This window comes from Lampris incognitus, chromosome 16 (genome assembly GCF_029633865.1).
Source record: "Lampris incognitus isolate fLamInc1 chromosome 16, fLamInc1.hap2, whole genome shotgun sequence".
NCBI classification, from domain to species: Eukaryota; Metazoa; Chordata; class Actinopteri; order Lampriformes; family Lampridae; genus Lampris; species Lampris incognitus.
In genome coordinates, this window is record NC_079226.1 from 46,362,495 (window position 1) to 46,385,894 (window position 23,400).

General features: G+C 48.5%; 1 protein-coding gene across 1 annotated transcript in view; it reads left to right on the forward strand.

Annotated features, from left to right (window-relative positions):
• nrxn3a (neurexin 3a) overlaps window positions 1-23,400 on the forward strand; it is a 564,844-nt gene that overhangs the window by 139,261 nt on the left and 402,183 nt on the right. Inside the window, exon 4 of the mRNA XM_056296357.1 lies at window positions 6,084-6,231. Coding sequence (XP_056152332.1) covers window positions 6,084-6,231 — 148 coding nt within the window. The remainder of the gene's footprint in view (window positions 1-6,083; window positions 6,232-23,400) is intronic.

A 23,400-nucleotide genomic window follows, 5' to 3' on the forward strand; every position in this document is an offset into this window, starting at 1 on the left:
CGAGAAGAACACAAACACCCGAGGGGAGCTTTAAAAACCTGCGGCTACCCCAGTTGGACCTTTGTGAAAACTGTAACACGTTCCAAAAAGACCAACCAGGTGAGCGACGAAGAGAAAAGGAACAGAAGGAATAGCACAGTCATCCCGTATGTTTCTGGGGTCTCCGAGAAACTCAGGAGAATTTTCAACAAACACCGCATCCCGGTATACTTCAAACCCAGCAACACACTCCAACAAAGACTAGTTCATCCCAAAGACCGTGTACCACACACCGGGAAAAGCAATCTGGTGTATGCTGTACAATGCAATGAGGATTGCACTGACCTATACATAGGAGAAACCAAACAACCACTACACAAACGGATGGCCCAACACAGAAGGCCCAAACTCCTCAGGACAAGACTCAGTAGTCTATCTACACCTAAAGGAGAAGACACACTCCTTCCAGGACAGCAACATACACATTTTGGACAGAGAAGATAGATGGTTTGAAAGAGGGGTGAAGGAAGCCATCTATGTGAAACTGGAAAAACCATCCCTCAACAGAGGAGGAGGTCTGCGACACCACCTATCTCCCACTTACAATGCCGTCCTTTCATCTCTACCCAGGAGGCTCAAGAAGCCTAGCCTCCAAGAACAACAGTCGCTCACTAACGGCTCCAACCACTCTCATGACCACTGAATGGAGCACTAACGAAGTCGAAACTAACACCCCCAACAACCGTCACTGCTAAACATTGGATCACAAAGAGCCACGCACATGAATTCCTCTGATAACGATGGCCGTTGCTGCACATCAGAACACAAAGAGCCATGGACATCTATAGCTCTGACAACGACTCCTAGAGGATAAATATCTGAGTCTCATCACCAGCCAGTCAGACTAGCTTGGTCTAGTCAGAAAGACACGAACTGAGGAAGCCTCTTGGATGAGAGGCGAAACGTCTTCACCGATATATACCAAGTCCAGTTGCACTTGATTCAATTCCTTTGGATAACCATGACCTGGATGAATGAGAACATTCACAGACACCATCCTGAAGATTGTCCGAGGGAGATCCCAGAATGATTTCCTGCCAGTCATTGTCCGGCATATCAGAAGGGGTCAGCTGTCATCACAGATGAGTGGAGAGCCTACCACGGGGTTGTAGCCGAGCTGGGCTATAAGCATTTCACTGTGTGCCACAAAAGACATTTTGTTGATGCAAAAGCCAGAGCCCATACCCACAACTTAGAACGTGCATGACAGACCTTCAAGGTGGATGTGTGGTGGCACCGTGGCAACCGATCATCAACGCTTTTAAAACAACACCTGAAAGTTCTAGAATGGGAATACTGGCTCCCCAGAAATCCTGGTTCTCATACCCTTGGCCGCATCATACATGATATAAGGAAACACAATATACATGAGTGCTGAAGTTGTCAACAGTACAGAAGTTAACTGTGTATATGTGTAGAAGGAACATGGATGGTAAAAAAAAATCACAAGTGGTACCCTCATTAGTTTCTCAGTGTTTCTCTTCATGGGGATTGTGTGTTTGCTGTGTGTATAGTGGTAAAGTGTGTGTGTGTGTGTGTGTGTGTGTGTGTGTGTGTGTGTGTGTGTGTGTGTGTGTGTGTGTGTGTGTGTGTGTGTGTGTGTGTGTGTGTGTGTGTGTGTGTGACCATATGAATTACTTCTTGCCATTTTTGATGACAATAAAATGGACTTTTCATCTATATTCTGTTGTATTTACTGTCAGACCACTCATTCATAATGTTGTATCTTACTTTATAATAACGTTATATCTGTTCATAATAGCACTATCCTTTTGTCACTTTACTTAAAGCTGACAAAGACCACGTATAAAACTGCATGACAGTTTATAATATTCTATGCCTGTATAGTATACATTAAATACTATATGCAACATTCTTTTAAATCTGATGAAAGACCCTGAATGGACATTGGATACCTTCACATAGCTTAAACGAATCTAATTATGATGGCTATGATATCTTATGATCATTGACGTAGCGATGAGTAACCTCCATATGTAATGTTTATAATGTATTATGCTGCCTTTCTGATAACTAAATGTATTGTATAATGTGTCATTAAGGTGGTTATTGGGTGTTGTGTAGGCATACATACATACATGGTTATAACGTGGTTTACTATGAATGGCATATGACTGAAATAGAACTGAAGTCTCATTATGCATCTCTACAAAACCTCAGCAAAACAAGTTGGCTATGATGCATTGTGACATTTGACGGATAAACAGGCTAATGATGACATATTTACAATGCATAAATCCGTTTTAAATCATAACCGTTCATAATTGATGGACATAAAGGTGGTTACGAGGCATTGTGAGGGCGTATACATGGTTATAATGAATCTTACAATGACCTATAGCTACATTATAAGATATTATTAATGCCCTTATAGGGCATTATAGATGCAAGCTTCATACAATTGCTACTGAAAAGGTTTATGAAAACAGATAATCCTTGTTTATTTGGTAGGAAAACGTGTTGTGTTTTTTCTATGTAATTATTAAGCCTAGTGGGAGGGGCTACCAGTTGAAAATGGCTGCCTTTGGCCCTGGTGGGGTCAGTATTGGCCTGGTTACATCTGTTGAATTTGCAGATTGGGTTTTTTATTATTATTTTAAGATATTTGAGTTATTAAGGAACTAATTTTTGTAATATTTTGCAATCCTGTATATAGAATATTTTGTTTGTCTATTTTTCATCTTTTTGCACTTTTTTGTAAATATTCTCACTGTCTGCACCTTGGAAGGCCGGCACAATAAATCACACCATCATCATATTTTCCAACTACGCCTGTGTTTTTCCAATTTTTGAGGCGTTTGAAATAGAACCCCATGGCGTCCAACATTCATCACATCTTGTAGTCTGTAGATATCGTCTGAGGACACTATTGACGATGAAATTAATGTCCCTGTCTTCTGGATTGATCCGAATTGGTACAGCTCTGCCTAATGTGTAGGCTAGGCGACCCTGAGGTGGTATTAATAGAGCTCTGGTGGCAGTGGTTAGGATGTTATGCAACAGGGAGAGGGGTCCTACCTATGGCTAGACTGTTAACCGAGGATCCAATATCCCGTTGCATATCCGACATTAACAGGCTTACGAGTTGTGCATGAGCATAGTTGACCATAAACATTGTAAGGAAGGAGTTCACTGTGAGTATGAACTTGTTCAGGGCAGCACTGTGGTTGCGAAGAACCAGTTTTGTGCCCTTTTACAGTCTCTCCAAAAGTTTGCAATTGTGCCTGCTTTTTTTCCATCTGTGCACTGATGTCTGGAATTTCAGCCTGCAATTTGCCTACATGATGTTAGATAGTGGCTGTATTAATGGCATTCACTGAGGATGTTCCCATGCTGAAAAGAGACCCAATGTCGGTGGCTGCAGCCTGCAATCTTCCACTAAAACATTCGGAGCTCCTATTATATTCACTCAATTCCGATTGGGTGAAAGTGAACTCTGCAGCTGCTGCAACATATGAGTTGTGTCTGCTCCAGCATACTTCACAATCTTCTTTGTCCGGTTGATACCAGCCCAGCTGATCAGTAAGGCAGTGACAGGGACATTCCTCCTACCTACCTCTCCGGGGTTCAACCTGACAAACACTTGGAGAGTGTGCATACAGCAGTTGGTGATAACAAATCTGTTGTTGTTCCTTCAGAACAATCCCAGAGCTCGGTTCTGGCTCAACAATCTCAAGGAGTGCAGTGGTGCTTATCAGGAGGGTGAGCAGCCAAGTTATATTGAGGAAAATAATGTACATGATTAGGGCCAATGTAACTTACACTACATGTGTTTTAAGCCTAATGGGATTGTTGAATTACCCCCATTTGTAAGATATATGAATAATATGATGAGGAGGATGCCAAGGACTATCCAGATACCACCGGAACAGTCTAGAACCTAAGCCACTCGACCAACATCACCATGGAGACCTGGCAGGAGGACAGACTACAAGTACACACAAGGGAAACTCACGTCGCACCATTCACATAGACAGGAGAAGAGACAAGAGAAGAAACCATTCAGTGAGAACAGTTGCAATAATCTATATTACATAATCTCGTCAGCACAGCAGCGCTTGGGAAATTCAATGAGATAGAAACCAACCCGCCATGCATGAAATACCCAATTTAAAGGCAACTATAGTGTAAGGCAAAAATATGAGTTTTAAGTTTGGAGTTACAGGACTCAACAGACTCTTCTGATTGTCTGATGGCAGCAGGCACATTATTCCTTAAGAACGGGCCCCGATAGGAAAGGCCCTGCCATCCGCTGATATCTTTTTAACGTTGGGTACAAACAGGAGCCCTGTATTTTGATCAGGAGGAGGAGGAGAAGATCAGACAGGTAAGATGGGGAAACCCATTTAGGATTTTACGAGTCAGCAGAAGCACCTTGAAGTCTGATCTAACATGAATAGGAAGTCAGTGAAGAGAGGCAAGAAAAGGTGTAATATGCTTACATTTTCTAGTTTGTCAGGATTGCACCTACAGCATTTTGAACCATCTGAAGATTTTTAGGACCGGAGGGTGTGCTCCAATTATCAGGGCATCACATTGCTCAGCCTCCCTGGGAAAGTCTACTCTTGGGTGCTGGAAAGGAGGCTCCAACTGATTGTTGAACCTTGCAGATTGTCGAACAATGCGGATTCCAACCTGGCCGTGGAGCAACGGACCAACTCTTTACCCTTGCAGAAGTGCTGAGGGAGGCATGTGAGTTTGATCAGCCAGTCTACATGTGTTTTGTGGACTTGGAGAAGGCTTACGACTGTGTACCCTGGGTCACTCTGTGTGTTTGTGTGTGTGTGTGTGTGTGGAGGGGGTACTGGGGCAGTTGCTACAAGCCATCCGGTCCTTGTATAACCAAAGTGAGACCTGTTGTGATATTCATGGACAGGATCTCAAGGTGCAGCCAAGGTGAGGAGTGTGTCCGTTTTGGGAACCTCAGAATTGCATCTCTGCTCTTCGCAGATGGTGTGGTTTTGTTGGCTTCATCAGAATGTGACCTCCAGCGTGCACTGGGGCAGTTTGCAGCTGAGTGTGAAATGGCTGGGATGAGAGTCAGTACCTCCAAGTCTGAGGCCATGGTTCTCTACCAGAAAATGGTGGATTGCTCCCTCCGGGTTGGGGATAAGTTGTTACCTCAAGTGAAGGAGTACAAGTATCTTGGGGTCTTGTTCATGAGTGAAGGTAGGATGGAGCAGGAGGTTGACAGGCGGATTGGTGCAGCATCAGCAGTAATGCGGTCATTGTAAAGGACCATTGTGGTGAAGAGGAAGCTGAGCTGGAAGGCAAGGCTCTCAATTTACCAATCAGTCTTCATTCCAACCCTCACCTATGGTTGTGAGCTTTGGGTAGTGACCGAAAGGGTGAGATCACACATGCAAGTGGCTGAAATTAGTTTCCTCCGTAGGGTGTCTGGGCTCAGCCTTAGAGATAGGGTGAGGAGCTTGGACATTCGGAGGGACCTTGGAGTAGAGCCGCTGCTCCTTCACGTCGAAAGGAGCCAGTTGAGGTGGTTCACGCATCTGATTAGGATGCCTCCTGGGTGCCTTCCTTTGGAGGTTTTCCAGGCATGTCCAACTGGAAGGAGACCCCGGGGTAGACCCAGAACTCACTGGAGGGACTACATGTCCAATCTGACCTGGGAACACCTTGAGATTCCCCAGGAGGAGCTGGAGGGTGCTACTTGGGAGAGGGACTTCTAGAGTGCCCTAAGCTTGCTGCCACTGCAACCCAACCCCGGTTTGCTGATGATGAGATGTGATGAGATGAATATTTGTAGTACAAGCCCGTGGCAGACCTGAAAACAGAACATTACAGTAATCAGGTCTGATGAAACAATTGCATGTATTTGATTATTTCTTCTAGCTGGTGACAGATCACATTAGCCAATAACTAAATTTTCTGGTCATTTGAGAATAATGTAAATAAGGAACTAAAAGGCTTGACACAGAACCTAGATGTTGGAATTGTTGAGAGATCTCCAAAAATATGTTCCATGATGATAACATCCTTTCGTTTGCCTTCTTGCTCTTTGCCAGGTGGATTTCTTTGCAGTGGAGCTGCTGGATGGCAGTCTGTACCTGCTGCTGGACATGGGCTCAGGGACCATCAAGGTGAAGGCCACCGAGTCCAAGGTCAACGATGGGGCCTGGTACCATGTGGACATCCAGAGAGACGGACGCTCAGGTCAATATCCCAAGCTGACTCATCCTGCTTTAGAATATCGACATGTATTTCCTACAGTCTGGATATCTGTCTGTCTATCTGTCTGTCTGTCTGTCTGTCTGTCTATCTATCTGTCTGTCTGTCTGTCTGTCTGTCTGTCTGTCTGTCTGTCTGTCTGTCTGTCTGTCTATCTATATGTCTATCTGTCTGTCTGTCTTCCTGTATGTCTGTCTCTCAGTGAGTGTGAGTCACCAGTGTGTGAGAGGAGTAGGGTGGTTGGGATAGAGGTGTTTGTGCTCCTTTACAACGCAGATATCCTTTCATAGATTTCATATACTTTCAAGTGTGTATGGAGGTCCACTGTAACCTTACCCAGGAGTACTTGATATCCTGTACACACACACTACCAAGTCCCTCATCCACATGTTCTCATACTCTGAGTCTCTGCATGCTTCAAACCAACTATTTCTTATGAGGCGTCTTATTTCTTCAGGCAGCAAAGTCACTTACATCTTATGGATAACCTGTCTATCATAGAGAGGGGCTGGGGGAGTCCAGAAGTAGGTGTTGCTACAATGGATCAGTTGGTAGCGATGGCCCACTATTTCTTTGTTTGCCAATAGCAATTCCTTGTTTGCCAAAAAACTAAATACTTTTCATTTACGTTCACACACACACACACACACACACACACACACACACACACACACACACACACACACACACACACACACACACACACACTTGGTATATGCAAACTCGCGTCAAGTCAGTTGTTTACTGGCTGCAGAGCTACACAGTGCATCATATTTTTATTGTCATTACAATATGCATTTCCACAATAATTAAATCGTAACACACCAATGCAGTTTCTCCCCAGTTCTATGGGGGTAGAAGTCACTAATCTTCCATGTGTTGACTGGTGTGTAAAGTATCTCAAAAGTTGTTTTGTCGAGATTTATAAAGCTGTAAAGTTGATGTATCTTTAAATTGGAACACTGTTCAGATCAGGATAAATGTTTTTTAATAGGTTTCATGCAATGATTTATAAAGCTGGAAAGACACAGTAGTGAAAAAGACCAATACCTAAGTTGGGAACACACTGCAAGATGTTTAAAATCCCAATTGACTGGGAAAAGACCCAGCAGGAGCCCCCCAAGGTTGAGTCCCCTGCTGTACTCTCTGTACACACATGTGGCCATGAGCAGCTCCAACACCATTACTATGTTTGCTGACAACACAGTAGTAGTCAGCCTGGCAGGGTGAATCACCACCTGGTATGGGAACTATACCTCTCAAGACCAAAAAGCCCTGCAGAGAGTGGTACAGTCAGCTGAGGGTACCACCAGGTCCACACTCTCCCCCCGCAAGACTTATACACCAGGTATTGCAGGATCAGCAGGTGGTGCAGGACCAGGGCTAGAAGGATTATTTTGGATCCCCATCATCCCAATAACAGACTGTTTCAGCCACTGCGGTCAAGCAGACGTTTCCACAGCCACAAGGCCAACACATAGAGACTCGGTGCTAAACAAGCACACCTATTCCGTCTGCAGGTATAGTGGTCCACACACTTGCCGATGAGCTCAGACTTGTCCGTAGTCCACTCATAAAAATTAAACATGTCTGATGTAATCGGGGCAGCTTGGACTGGTTAAAGGTTTGATCTGGAAGCGAGTGATGTGAATCCCTGCACACTGCAAGATAAGTTGCGCTGGGGCATCTGGGTAGCGTGGCGGTCTATTCTGTTGCCTACCAATACGAGGATTGCTTGTTACCTCCGGCTTGGTCGGGCGCCCCTACAGACACAATTGGCTGTGTCTGCCGGTGGGAAGCCGGATTTGGGTATGTGTCCTGGTTGCTGCACCAGCACCTCCTCTGGTCAGTCAGGGCGCCTGTTCAGGGGGTAAGGGGAACTAGCGGGAATAGCGTGATCCTCCCACGTGCTACGTCCCCCTCATGAAACTCCTCACTGTAAGGTGAAAAGAAGCAGCTGGTGACTCCACTTGTACTGGAGGACACGTGGTAGTCTGCAGCCCTCCCTGGATCAGCAGAGGGGGTGGAGCAGCGACTGGGATGGCTGGGAAGAGTGGGGTAATTGGCCGGATACAATTGGGGAGAAAAAATGTGTGTGTGGGGGGGGGGGTAATCTGTGCTGACTGTCCTTGCGACCTGCCCTATTTTGTGCAGACCGGTGCAGACTCTCGATATTGAAAATCAATCATGGCCAATCAAGGTTATATTCGGACTTTGAATCATCTGGTGTTTTCCTGTCTGTCATGGCTAATGGATGGTTAGCGTTGTGACCCTTGCTAGTCCCAGACAGTCAGCAGTGACAGAACGCTAGCTTCTTCACATGTAACAGTGATGGTTTAGCCTTCGGCCATGCCTTGCTTATGCATTTCCTTTAAAATAATGATCACACATGAGAAAGTATGGAAACCGTTTATTTACTCCTTCTCATTATTAACTGGATCTTAATGGTATCAAGGCAAACAGAGTGTTTCTCCCTGAAGTTGTTCATGATGAGATACAAGCAATCAACATGGCGGCAGAAGTAGTTGTGTAAAGAATGAACAGCATAGAATTTGTAGACCACTTGAAACCCTGCCCATTTTCCTACCCAAGCAAACCCAGTCAGTCACTGTTGCAAAAAGAAATTTTGATAACAACCCCCCTTATTTTACTGCCAGAAAGAAGCTTTTGACACCACCTGATGTTCCAGCCTTTTGTTTGAAGCATGCAGCAGGCCTTACTGAAAGCTTTCAAGGACACACTCGCACAGACTATAGTATACTCACACACACTCCTGAGCACCAGTGTGTGTTCATAACAAGGATTGGGGTTGTTGATGGGTTGATGCTACCTTCTATGGATGGTGTGTTCGAGTTCATCCCAAAGGTGTTCAATGGGGTTAATATCACAGGGCATTGTGGTGTCCAGTCACTTCACCTGAATGTTCCTCGAACTGGATGATTTTTGCACTGTGATAGGCGGCTTCATCTTGTTGAAGATACCCATCCCCTTGGGGATACATGATGGTTGTGATTGGATGAACTTGGTCTGCTCTGCTGTTAAACTATGTTCAGGCTTCAAGGCATTGGTCTACTGGTATCAATGGACCCCAGCGTATGCCAGCTGAATGTCCCCAAACCACTACACCTCCCCCATCGGCCTGTACAGTTAGAACCATACATGATTGTTGCATCTGCTAATGTTGTGTATGCCACACCCTGAATCAACCATCATGGTGGCGCAGCTGTGACCACGATTCATCAGACCAGACAACCTTTTTCCAGTTATCCACAGTCAAGTACTGATGTTTTTCTCACCTTTCAAACACCTTTGGCAGTTAACCATGGACAGAAGCGGTACAATGCGTGGTCCCCTTTTGCTATGCCCAATATAGGCACGAGTGCAATGCATTGTGTGTGTTCTGAAATTGGTTGTTGAAGCCTACAGCTGTATTGTGATGCTGTCATACTGTGGACTGGTGATTACTTGTCACGGATTGAGCCACATGACATCTCCCACATTCATCTACCAAAGGCTGCCTCCCACATATCAAATATTTTCATCAGGTGTCTTTTGTTGGTCCATGCATTTGTACACCTTCGAGATTCCTGCCTTCGAAAAAGCCCAGCAACTCTACGGACCCTGGCAATGCTCAAACCGGCCTGCCTGAGCATGCTTTTTCAAAATACTGTAACGTGCACGATAAATAGACTCGCTAGCCCTTGGCTAACGGATCGGACCCTTTAGTCAACTGGTTAACGTTGTCGCCCATGGTGCGGGAGATTCGGGTGCGCGTCCTGGCTGCGGCGGTTCCCGGGCTGCCCCCCAAATTCGATACATTGGTGTCAGAAGTGGGATGGTGAGATCGTGAGGCCATCGGAAGTGCGTGCGCCCACAGGCGTGAGGGAGCTGATATGCTGAAGCGCGGGGACATGCTTCCTGAAGGAGGGGGGTAGTGTAACGACCACGAATGACTACACTCACTAGCCCTTCAGCTCACAGAACATTTGTACATCGGAGAAAACTTGTGTAAATATTACTTGCACTGAAATCACTTCTTAATATTAACCTAACAGCTTCTATTATTTACAGTGGCCAACATGTCAGGCATGTCTACAGTAGGAGGAGAGTTGTCAACATTAAGAGGCATGTCTACAATTAGTGTACAATGGTGAACATGTGAGGCATGTCTACAGTAGGTGGACAATGGTCAACATGTGAGGCATGTCTACAGTAGGTGGTCAACATGTGAGGCATGTCTGCAGTAGGTGGACAACATGTGAGACAGGTCTACAGTTGGTGGGCAATGGTTGACACGTGAGACATGTCTACAGTAGGTGGACAATGGTCAGTATGTGAGGCATGTCTACAGCAGGTGGACAATGGTCAACATGTGAGGCATGTCTACAGTAGGTGGATAATGGTCGACATGGGAGGCATGTCTGCAGCAGGTGGACAATGGACAACATGTGGTGCAGGTCTACAGCGGGTGGACAATGGTCAACATGTGAGGCATGTCTAAAGTAGGTGGACAACGTGAGGCATGTCTACAGTAGCTGAACAATGGTCAACATGTGAGGCATGTCTGAAGCAGGTGGACAATGGTCGACATGTGAGGCATGTCTACAGTAGGTCGACAACATGCGAGGCAAGTCTACAGTAGGTGGTCAACATGCGTTATGACAACGGCTGGAGCAGAACTAAAAGAGGCAGTTCAGAGGCAGCAGAATCTTTAGCTGCCGGAAGGGCGGAATTATTAACAAAATTAAACAAGGAAAAACACAAGAATAAAGTGTATTGTGTATGGTGTGTTGTTCGTCTTGTTTGTGGGATGTGTGTCTAAACTATATGTGATGACCAGCGGGTTGTGTGTCTAGGCTATGTGTAAGTATTAACTCTACGTGTGGTGCGGTATGAAACGTGTGCGCAGGCAAAGGTGTCCGTGGTCCAAGAGAGAAGAGTGAGTCCTTTAGAGGTCCAAAAGTAAAAGCCAGGAGTTCCAAGTGAGAGGTTAGGGTCCGTGGGAGAGGGTTTAGCTCGAGGGGTTCTTGAGAAGACAGGGAAAACACAATTAAACAGGGCACCAGAAGACATGAAGGAAAACTAGGGTTGACAATTTGACTAGAAGGCACGCGTAAACTAGATAGGCTAGATTACGTTACCGACTGTCGCTTAGGCACGTTCTGGCGACGACACAGTGGGTTGGCTGGGGTCTAGATTGATGATGAGCTGATAACTCCGCAGGTGTGGTGGTTATAGATTGTAGACAGGTGCATTGTTGTTGATTGTGTCTACGCGATGCTCTAAGCGCGCGCGCAGATGTCCCTGATGTTTCAGAGACAGGTGATGGAGTTGTGCTTCGTGACCTCACGGTGGAGCCAGAGGGCCGAGCAGGGGGCTGAACCACAACAGTACCCCCTCCTGACGGGAGACACCGGTCGACTGCCCAGGAGCATCAGAGTGGGCAAGGTAGAAGTCGTCCAGCAGGGTAAGGTCGGCCAGGTAGGAAGGGGGAACCCAGCTCCGGTCTTCAGGGCTGTAACCCTCCCAGTCTACCAGATACTGGAAACCCCACCCCCTACGATGGACCGCAAGCAGATGCTTGACTGACCAGACTGGTTCACCGTCCTTCGGGACATGTGGAGGTGGAGGAGCTTTGACCAGGGGAGAAAGGGAACTGGAGGACACAGGCTTTAACATCGAGACATGGACCACCGGATGGACATTCAGAGATAGTGGCAGAGTGAGACATACCGCAGAGGGGTTGATGATGCGTTTGATGAGGTAAGGCTCCACATAGCGGGGTGCGAGCTTTTGGGGGGGTGTTTGGAAGGGCAGGTCCCTGGCCAGCAGCCAGACCCGCTGTCCCGGACGGTAGACAGGGGCTGCGACCCGACGCCGGTTGGCGCTGCACCACAGATCTAACCAGAGCAGTATAGCCTTCCAGCCTTCCAGACCCGGCGACACCGGCGGAAATGGGCACTGGTGGACGAGACCGCAGCTTCCAACTCCTGACGGGGAAACATAAGGGGTTGGTAACCAAGCGAGCACTCGAAAGGAGACATACCCGTCGCTATGCTGGTCATTGAGTTGAGGGCATACTCCACCCATGGCAGATGTTTGCTCCTCCACGGGGCAGGCTTGCTGGTGGTCACACAACATAGGGCCGCCTCGAGCCACTGCTTCGCCCTCTCCGCGTGCCCCTAAGTCTGGGGTTGGTACCCGGAGGAGAGGCCCCAATCCCATTACAGAAGGCTTTGTTAAAGTTTACCTTCACAACCCCTGCAACCTACCTCATCTATTCCCTCTGGGTCTCCACGGCGCTCGGCTCCACCTGAGTTTCCACTCCTCACCATCGGAGCTGGGACACGTTCACATTCCCCATCATCAGACTCAGACCCTGAGGTCCCCAGTACCTCCCAACGGGCACGGCATGCCCTACGGCGCCTCTGGTGCTATCTGCTGGCAGACTGGCAGCACGGCACTGCATTTCCCCGGTCACTCATTCCCTCAGCTGTGTCCCATCTACAATCAACTTCAACTCCTACAAGAACCTGGTCTTCACTCAACTCATTGCCAGATCTTCCCATAGCATTCCTTTGACCTGTTGCGCAGAGCCGGCTCGCCTGCCAACCAATCTCCTCGGACTAATACTTTGGCTTTTGAACTCGGACTACTCCTCAATTTCCCTTTACCTACGGACTTGGAACTTTTGCTGGTGCAGGCACACTTGCACAACACCCAACGCTCCATTCACTTATTACACACACTTAGGATAATTTACATTAACACATAGCTAGACAAATAACCGCCTGCCACTACACATAGCATATTCACACACCCCACTAACAAAATGACCTGAGCACCATACATATCCTGCATTTCTCTCTCCCTTATTTGTTTCTCTCTTTAATTTGTTACTTTTCAATAAACGTTACTAAAGAGTCCTCTGCCTCCCGAGTGGTCATCTGGGTCCTCCTGCACAACCCCTAACAGAAGATCTGGCCAAGATGGACCCAGCCCACTCGGAGACTACACCCGGAAGACAACAAGAGGACCCAGTACGCCGCACCCTCATCACGCAAGCCCAGTCTCTCACAGCTCAGGCTGGGCAGCTGCGGGAGATGGTCGCGGCCCATCAAGCCTTGCAAGTCCAGGTACAGGAGCTCTGGTCTCTTCCAGACGAGATCCGCTCCTTGGTATCCCAGCAACAACAAACTTTCGCCATCCAAGCTGCCAGACAGGTTCAGTTGGAGCAGACTATTCAGGAGCTCTCCGCCGCTCTCTCACCACTGCCGCTGCCTCCACTCCACCCGTCGTTTCAGCTGCTACCACAGATCCCGGCCTCACTCCCCTGCCAGCCTCGTTCCATCGGGAGCCGTTTGTTCCCGCACCGGAGTGTTATGACGGTGACTTGGGGGACTGCCGGGCCTTTCTGACACAAGTGGCCCTGGTGTTTGACTAACAACCCCTTTCCTATCCCACTGACCACTCCTGCATCACCTATCTCATGGGCTGTCTGAGGGGTTCCGCTCTCACTTGGGGTAGCTCTGAAGTGGAGAGGGGAACGGCTGCTTGTGCCACGTACAATGCTTTCACCACAGAGATGAAGGTTTTCGATTACCCTGTCTGTGACAATGAGGCCGCCAAACGTCTCCTAACGCTCCGATAGGGCGCACGCAGTGTGGCGGAGTTCACTGTGGAATTCAGGACCCTCGCTACTCAAAGTGGGTGGAACAACAAGGTGCTTCAGGCAGCGTTTCACAATGCGCTAAGCGATGTTCTTAAGGATAAGCTGATATCTCGTGATGCATCGTGACCTCGACCATCTCATCTCGCTCTCCGTCGCCATAGACAATCGTCTCCGCGAACGTCGCAGGTAGCGAGCCACAAGGTCTTCACCGTCCGGGTCCACTTCCACTGCACTTCAGCGCGCCCCCCAGTCTCCCCTTGCTCCTGTTGGGTCGGAGGAGGAACCCATGCAGGTCAGCCAGACCTGCCTCTCTGCGGCAGAACGGGAACACCGGAGATCTAGGGGTTTATGTATGTACTGTGGACTTAAGGGACGTCTGCTGGAGACCTGTCCTACCTGCCCAAGGACTCTAAAAGACTAGGCTCCTCAGTCAACAGGGGATACCTGCTGAGCCGAATCTCTCATCCCCAGTGTAGAATGCCTCGCATGGAGGCAGTGTTAGCGTCTAGGCTCAACATTTAATAGTCATTGCAGGGGAACTCAGGTACAGTGTACAGGCATGTAGCTGTGTGTATAATGGCACCACTAGGCTGCATGATCACGTGACTACTCTGTAAGTACGGAATGCAGGTCAGTACAAACATAACGCTACAAGGTTATCTACATCCTCCTTCTTTAGTTCAGAGCTGTCATTACGTTTTCAAAATGTTCACTGTGTTTCAAAGTAGCTTATATTTATTAAAGCAGTACTGACTATCTTGTGCTGGTCTTACACGAACTATGCCTGACATGTAACTCTGCAAAGGAAGCAAATCTGTGTTAATGTAACATTAAACATTTCAACAACAAGAGAAGTATACTTATGACGGTAGGTAGAATTTACCATTTAACATTTCAACCAACAAGGCAAGTGAGTTCGTGTGTCCATGTACTTTTCATTCAGTGTATTTTGGGTTGGGCTTTGAAATCCCCCCAGATCTTGTGATATAGAGAGATTGAGATTGTCCAGGTGGCTCCACGACTGGTAGTGGCTCTTCAGTGGTCGCTTGAGTGCCATGGTCTTGCTCTCTGGTAAGTACTGATGGAATGTGTTCATTTTGGTCGAGGATATGTCGAGGTTCGGATACTGGCAGAAGGTGCCGTCGGTTTATCCTGTATTCCTTTTCCTTCCGATGTAAGATCTAGGTTCGTCGCACTTCCTTTTGATCACTCCAATCTTGTCATGTCCCTTTGTAGTCTGAAGACGGACCATTTGGCACAGTTCCAGTGCAGGCAGTGGTCTGCTTGACTTGTCATAGTGCGCTTTCTGCATTCCCCGTTTCTTTGACAGCTGAGCCTGGACCGTTACAGTGTCCTTTGACGACGGCACCAACAGCTTCTGGCTGGCAGGTAGGGTGGTGCGTGTTCTCCTAGATAGGAGACGCTGAGCGGGAGAGCCCATGGTTGTATCTCGTGGCACGTTCCGAATGTTCAGCAGATTCAGAAGTAGATCTGTCCCATCTCTCTTTGAAGTTTCAAGCAGCCTCTTTGCGCTTGTAACTGCCCGTTCTGCAGGCCGTTTGCTTGTGGGTGTTCAGAACTGCTGGTGGCGTGATGGAAACCCCAGGTTGTGGCAAACTCACGAGAAGTCTGACTGGAGAACTGGGTGCCATTGTCTGAAAAGACAGTGTCAGGGACGCCATGTACTGAGAAGTGCCACTTTACCTTGTTGACCACACTTTGTGAAGAGAGGTTTTTCAGTGGATCGACTTCAAACCACCCTGAGTACGAGTCGACCAAGACCAGTTAGTGGTGACTGTTCCAGTCGAAGATGTCTGTGGCGATGGTGGACCAGGGCAGTTCAGGGATTGGGGTGCGTTGCAGTGGCTTTTTCTGTTGATGTCGTTTTAGACTGTTGCACACACTGCAAGCTTGGACCATGTTCTCAACATCCTTTGCCATGGATGGCCAGAATGCAACATCACGTGCTCTGCATTTCGTTGCTTCGGCCCCAGGATGTCCTTTGTGTAGAATGGTCAGGTACTCAGACTGTAGTGTTTGGGGAATGATCGCTCTTGTATCTTTCATTACAATGTCATTGTCGATGGTGAGCTCATCCCGGAATGCAAATAATGGTCTTGCGGCGGCTGCAGTACTGCTTGCTTGGTCGGGCCATCCTTGCTTTATAGTGCGGCAGAGAGCTTGCATTGAAGAGTCTGCAGCTGTGTGTTCTCGCAGCTCCTTCAGGCGATTTGATGAGATGGGCTGGACTGCCCTGACTTCGAAGTCGTTCTGTTCAGTTTGATGCTGTGATGTGCTCTTCCTTGGTGCACGAGACAGCGTGTCGGCAAAGTACATGAACTTCCCTTTCTTGTAGACAAGCGTCAAGTTGAACTTGTGAAGCTTCAGCATCATGCGTTGCGACGCGCTGGTGCGGTGTGGATTGGTTTGTTCAGGATTGTGATGAGGGGCTGATGTTCGGTTTCGGCTGTGATTGGCTTGCCATAGACATAGTCGTAGAATTTTAAACATGCAAACACCACCGCCAGCAGCTCCTTTTCTATCTGTGCATATCTTGTCTCAGTCTCCGTCAAGGTGCGCGAGGCATATGCTATGGGTTCGCCTCCCTGTAGGCAAGCTGCACCAAGGCCATACTGTGATGCATCACCGGTGAGTGTGACAGGCTTTCTCACGTCGTAGTATTTCAGCACCGGAGGGCTTGATATGTGGGCCTTCAGTCTGTTGAATTCATCTTCGTGTTTCTTTTCCCAACACCAGGCTACGTCACATTGCAGCAGCTGGCGGAGTGGTGCAGACAGTTCGCTGGAGTTAGGGATGAACTTTCCAAGGTACAGTGCATCCAGAAAGTATTCACACCCCTTCACTTTCCCCATATTTTATTATGTTACAGCCTTAATCCAAAATGTATTAAATTCATTTTTTTCTCATCAATCTACACACAATACCCCATAATGATGAAGTGAAAAAGGTTTTGTAAAATTTTTTTCAAATTTATTAAAAATAAAAAACTGAAATATTGCATGTACATAAATACTCACACCCTTTGCTATGACACTCAAAATTGAGCTCAGGTTCATCCTGTTTCCACTGATCATCCTTGAGATGTTTCTACATCTTGATTGGAGTCCACCTGTAGTAAATTCAATTAATTGGACATGATTTGGAAAGGCACACACCTGTCTATATAAGGTCCCACTGTTGACAGTGCATGTCAGAGCAGAAACCAAGCCATGAAGTCAAAGGAATTGTCTGTGGACCTCCGAGACAGGATCGCATCGAGGCACAGATCTGGGGAAGGGTACAAAAAAATTTCTACAGCCTTGAAGGTCCCGAAGAGCAGAGTGGTCTCCATCATTCGTAAATGGAAGAAGTTTGGATCCACCAGGACTCTTCCTAGAGCTGGCTGCCCAGCCAAACTGAGCAATCGGGGGAGAAGAGCCTTGGTCAGGGAGGTGACCAAGAACCCGATGGTCACTCTGACAGAGCTCCAGCGTTCCTCTGTGGAGATGGGAGAACCTTCCAGAAGGACAACCATCTCTGCAGCACTCCACCAATCAGGCCTTTATGGTAGAGTGGCCAGACGGAAGCCTCTGCTCAGTAAAAGGCACATGACAGCCCGCTTGGAGTTTGCCAGAAAGCACCTAAAGGACTCTCAGACCATGAGAAACAAGATTCTCTGGCCTGATGAGACCAAGGTTGAACTCTTTGGCCTGAATGCCAAACGTCATGTCTGGAGGAAACCAGGCACCTCTCATCACCTTGCTAATACCATCCCTACAGTGAAGCATGGTGGTGGCAGCATCATGCTGTGGGGATGTTTTTCAGCGGCAGGAACTGGGAGACTAGTCAGGATCGAGGGAAAGATGAATGGAGCAAAGTACAGAGCGATCCTTGATGAAAACCTGCTCCAGAGCGCTGCGGACCTCAGACTGGGGCGAAGGTTTACCTTTCAACATGACAACGACCCTGAGCACACAGCCAAGACAATGAAGGAGTGGCTTCGGGACAAGTCTGTGAATGTCCTTGAGTGGCCCAGCCAGAGCCCAGACTTGAACCCCATTGAACATCACTGGAAAGACCTGAAAATAGCTGTGCAGCGACGCTCCCCATCTAACCTCACAGAGCTCGAGAGGATCTGCAGAGAAGAATGGGAGAAATACCCCAAATATAGGTGTGCCAAGCTTGTAGCTTCATACCCAAGAAGACTTGAGGCTGTAATCACTGCCAAGGGTGCCTCAACCAAGTACTGAGTAAAGGGTGTGAATACTTATGTACATGCAATATTTCAGTTTTTTATTTTTAATAAATTTGCAAAAATTTCTACAAAACCTTTTTCGCTTTGTCTTTATGAGCTATTGTGTGTAGATTGATGAGAGAAAAAAGGAATTTAATCCATTTTGGAATAAGGCTGTAACATAACAAAATGTGGGGAAAGTGAAGGGGTGTGAATACTTTCCAGATGCACTGTATATTGTCATTCCTAAGAATCTCTGAAGAGCAGCCTTGTCTTCAGGTGGGGGTATCTCAGCGATTGCTTTTATCTTTGCAGGGTCAGGTTTGAGTCCCTGTTCTGTGAAGACGTGTCCCACGTAGCTCACCTGTTTGAGTCTGAACCTGCATTTCAACGGAGTCAGACTGAGCTTCACTTTCCAAGCCCTGTCCAAGACCTTTTTGAGGTTGGCATCATGATCCTCTACTCCGTTGCCGCCCACGATGATGTCATCGACGATGATCGCACATGGATAGCCTGTGAAGACCTGCTCCATCGCTCGTTGGAAGACCTCTGATGCCGAACTGATTCCAAAGGGCATTCTCAGGAATCTGAAGCTTCCAAGGGGTGTGGCAAATGTTGTTCGGATGGAGGATTCTGTGTTTAGTTTGATTTGCCAGAATGAACTTTTTGCATCCAGCACCGGAAACACAGTGGCGTCAGACATTTGTGTAGCCACCTCTTCGATCCTGCGCATAGGATGGTGAGGGCGCATTAAAGCTTCATTCAAGTCACGTGGATCGATGCATATGCGAATGTTGTCAGTGTCCTTCTTGTGTGTGGAAACCATTGCAGAAACCCATTCTGTGGGCTCTGTCATTGGTGTGATCACTCCCAATGTCACTATCCGATCCAGCTCTTTACTTTGTCCTTCATCGCCACGGGGATGCGCCTTGGTGGCCTCACGACAGGTGTGACATTTGGATCGACTTTCATGGTATATGTTACTGGTAGTGAGCCAATCTCGTCGTTGAACAGGTCAGCATATTCAGAGCATATTTTGTGTGACAATGTTGAATCCTCGCTGTCGTCAACTTGATATTGTTTAGAGTGATTAAGTCCATCTTTAGGCAGTCTGGTAGGCCAAGTAGTGGTTGGACATTGTTTTTCACCACATGGAACGGCAGCGTGTGTGTCTGCGTCCTCGTTTGACAGTTTAGCAGCGCAGTGCCTTCTGTGTGGATCACGGTTCCGCCGTATGCGACTAGTTTCGCTGTCTGCGTCTTGTCGATGTTCTTCCTGTTTCACAAAGTTGTAAGTGTCTGAGGAGATGACGTTACACTTGGTCCCAGTGTCTACTTTTAGTTTCAATGGTATGCCATTCACTGTGACGGAGCAATAGATGTCTTTTTTGTTCTTTAAGTTCTCCAGGTTGATTGTGCTGATTTCTCTACTAGTGTCTAGTGATAGTCCATCTACATGAAATGAGCCATCGCTGCTGTCTGAGTCCTCTGCTGTGACCAGATGATTGACAGGTTTGTATGCATTGGCTTGTCTAGCGGACCTGCAGTACCTTTTGAAATGGTTGTATTTGTTGCAATTGTAGCACTGCTGCGCGTATGCTGGACACTCCCTTGGTGGGTGATTTCCACCGGAACTTCTGCAGTTGGTGATCCCTGTTGTTGAGGTTTGTTCACTCTGCAACGTTAATCTGACTCCCTTCTGCTTTTTTCTAAAGGCTTTTGGATATTGGACAGCATCCACGCGGACTGGGGCATATATTGGAGTGGTGAGGGTTTTGCTGTGTTGCTCAGCTAGTTGACATATTTGACACATACGAATAGCCTTAGCTAGAGTTAGCTCACTTTCCTTGAGTAGTGCTTTTCTGACACGTATCACTGGTAATGCCACACACTAAACGGTCTCGGATCAGCTCCTGCTGGAGAACTCCGGAATTACAGCTTTTAGATTTGATCCTGAGTGTACTCACATATGCTTCCACTGTTTCCCCCGGTTTCTGGTTTCTGGAGTTGAAGGAATGCCTCTCCATAATGATGTTTGTCTGAGGGTTGCAAATTTCCCTGAATTTTCTTTTCAAACATTCCGGGTCTTCTCGTGTCTCTGCCCGCCTTATGACGACCCCGTCTTCTGCGAGCACCGCTGGTAAATACATGGATGAGCGTTCACGTTCGATCGCCTCTGCTCCTGCTAAGGTTAGCAGTATGTATGCTTGCGTTTTGGCTGGATTGTCACTGTGCGCTGTGGCGAAGAATATGTCATATTCCTGCTCGAATATGCGCCAATTCTCTGCTACATTACCATCGAAGGTAAGAGGGTCTTGTCGCCGAAATCCGTCTGCCATTGTCGTCCTTCTAGCGAGCTTTTTCTTCTGTCGTCTTTGTGGAGTTGCTTACGTGCAGAGGGAACGGCTACGTTAGTTAGCCAGCGCCGCTAACTAAACTCACTTTGCCGAACAAGGCGTCGGATCTAACTATGGACCTTTCGAGTCGGGAAAGAATCAGGTTTCACTTCTGACACCATGTAGAATGACATAACACAAACATAACACTACAAGGTTATCTACACCCAGCCTCCTATCCACTCAGCCAGGTTTCACTCCACTCTCTCCTGGCAGGGGCGTAACTCTTTCGATCGGCGCTTTCATCAACTCGGAGGCAGACGAGAGTTTTATCGACAAGGACTTTGCCCACAAAGCAGCTCTTCCTCTTGTCTCTCTGGACAACCCAATCACTGCCTTTGCCCTGGGCAGTCATCCCATGGGTCCCATCACTCATCGCACTCTGACCATCTCTGGGAACCATGTGGAGGAGCTGCGTTTCTTCATTATTCTTACCCCCGACGCACCCCTGATCCTGGGACAACCCTGGCTGGAACTCCACGACCCCCATATCTCCTGGGCCTCCGGACACATCCTTGGTTGGAACACCTCATGCCACGCCCGCTGCCTTCGGGCAGCCCGGGCTCCCTCATGGGTCATCTCCCCTAGTCCCTCTTCTCCAGACCTCTCCCCGGTGCCTCCCATCTACCACAGCCTTGGTTAGGTGTTCAACAAGGAGCGCGCCCGCACCCTTTCTCCTCACCGTCCCTACGACTGCGCGATCGAGCTCCTTGGTCACCTCTCCCTACCAGTCGTCTCTACAACCTCCCCCTTCCTGCGAAGGCGGCCATGGAGGCCTACATCGGTGAGTGTCTGGCCGAGGGGCTTCCCGGCCCTCTTCTTCCCCGTTGGCAGCGGGTTTTTTTCTTTGTCAAGAAGAAGAGTGGATAGCTCCAGCCCTGCATTCATTAGACAACTCAACAACATCACTGTAAAGAACAAATACCACGGCCCCGATCCTCCTTAACCCTGACCCTACCAGGCATTTCATTGTGGAGGTGGACGCCTCTGACACAGGCATCGGGGCCGTCCTGTCCCAGCGGTCTGCGGAGGATCAGAAGCTCCACCCCTGTGTGTTCCTTACTCACTGCTGCCTTCCTGCTGATGCCAACTATGACATCGGCAACAGGGAGCTGCTGGCTGTCGTGGCTGCCTTGGAGGAGTGGCGCCACTGGCTGAAGGGTGCCGAGCACCCCTTCATCATTTGGTCCGACCACAAGAACCTGACGTACATCAGGTCGGCTAAACGCCTCTACGACCGCCAGGCACGCTGGGCCCAGTTCCTGAGTCATTTCGACTACGCCCTCACTTACCGCCCGGGTTCCGTAATGCCAAGGCAGACACCCTCTCCCGCTTGTTCCCAGTTGAAGGCACCACTGAGGCCCTGGATACCATCATCCCTGCGGCTCGGGTGGTGGGGGGTGGTCACCATGAGCATTAAGACTGTGGTGAAGCGGGCCCAACCTACTCAGCCCTATCCAGGAAACGGACCCCCACATCGTCTCTTCGTTCCGTACAGGGTTCGGTCCCTGGTCCTCCAATGGGGCCATTCCAGTCGGTACGCCTGCCACCCATCGCACCCTGGCCTTCATCCACCGACAGTTCTGGTGGCCCACCATGAGGTCCGATGTCCGGAAGTTCGTCGGGGCCTGTTCGGTGTGTGCCCGCAGTAAAGCCTCACACCTGCCCCCAGCGGGCCTGCTGCGCCCTCTTCCCGTGCCCAGCCGTCCTTGGACTTTGTGACCAGTCTGCCCCCCTCTCAGGGTAACAGCCTCACTGTGGTAGATCACTTCTCTAAGGCCGTGCACCTGGTGGTCCTCCCCAAGCTCCTGTCTTCTGCTGAGACTGCCAGGCTGCTTACAGAGCATGTGTACCGGCTTCATGGCCTCCCCCGTGACATTGTGTCGGACTGTGGACCCCAATTCACCTCCCCATGTCTGGCGAGCCTTCTGTCGGGGAATTAGTCTCTCCTCCAGTTACCAACCTCAAACTAACGGGCAGGCCGAGCGAGCCAACCAGAACATGGAGACGGCTCTCCGCTGTGTTGTAGCTACCACAGCCTTGGTTAGGTGTTCAACAAGGAGTGCGATTCATCGATTCATCATGGATCCCAGTCTCCTCTGGGACTTCTACCGGGCTCACCCTGACAAACCTGGTCGGTCGCCAGAGGTCTCCCGTGGGAGGGGGAGTCCTGTTACGGTTTCATCTTCACTACCCCAGCAACCTACCTCTTCCGTTCCCTCTGGGTCTCCACGGCACTCAACTTCACCTGAGTTTCCACTCCTCACCACCAGAGCTGGGGCGCGTTCACATTCCCCATCACCGGACTCAGACTCTGAGGTCCCCAGCACCTCCCAACGGGCATGGCGCACCCTACGGCGCCTCTAATGCCATTTGCTGGCAGACTGGCTGCACGGCTCTGCATTTCCCCGGTCACTCATTCCTTCAGCTGTGCCCCATCTATAATCAACTTCAACCCCTACAAAAATCTGGTCTTCACTCAACTCACTGCCAGATCTTCCCATAGCATTTCTGTGACCTCTTGCGCAGAGCCGGCTCGCCTGCCAACCAATCTCCTCGGACTAATACTTTGGATTTTCAACTCGGACTACTCCTCGATTCCCCCTTTACCTACGGACTTGGAACTTTTTCTGGTGCACACACACTTGCACAACACCCAATGCACCATTCACATATTACACACACTTAATATAACTTACACTAACACAACTAGACACATAACCGCCTGTCATTACACACAGTAACACACCACAAACGAAATGACCCGAGCAACATACACATCCCGCATTTCTCTTTCCCTTATTTACTCTCTTTACTTTACAATAAACGTTACTAAAGAGTCCTCCGGCTCCC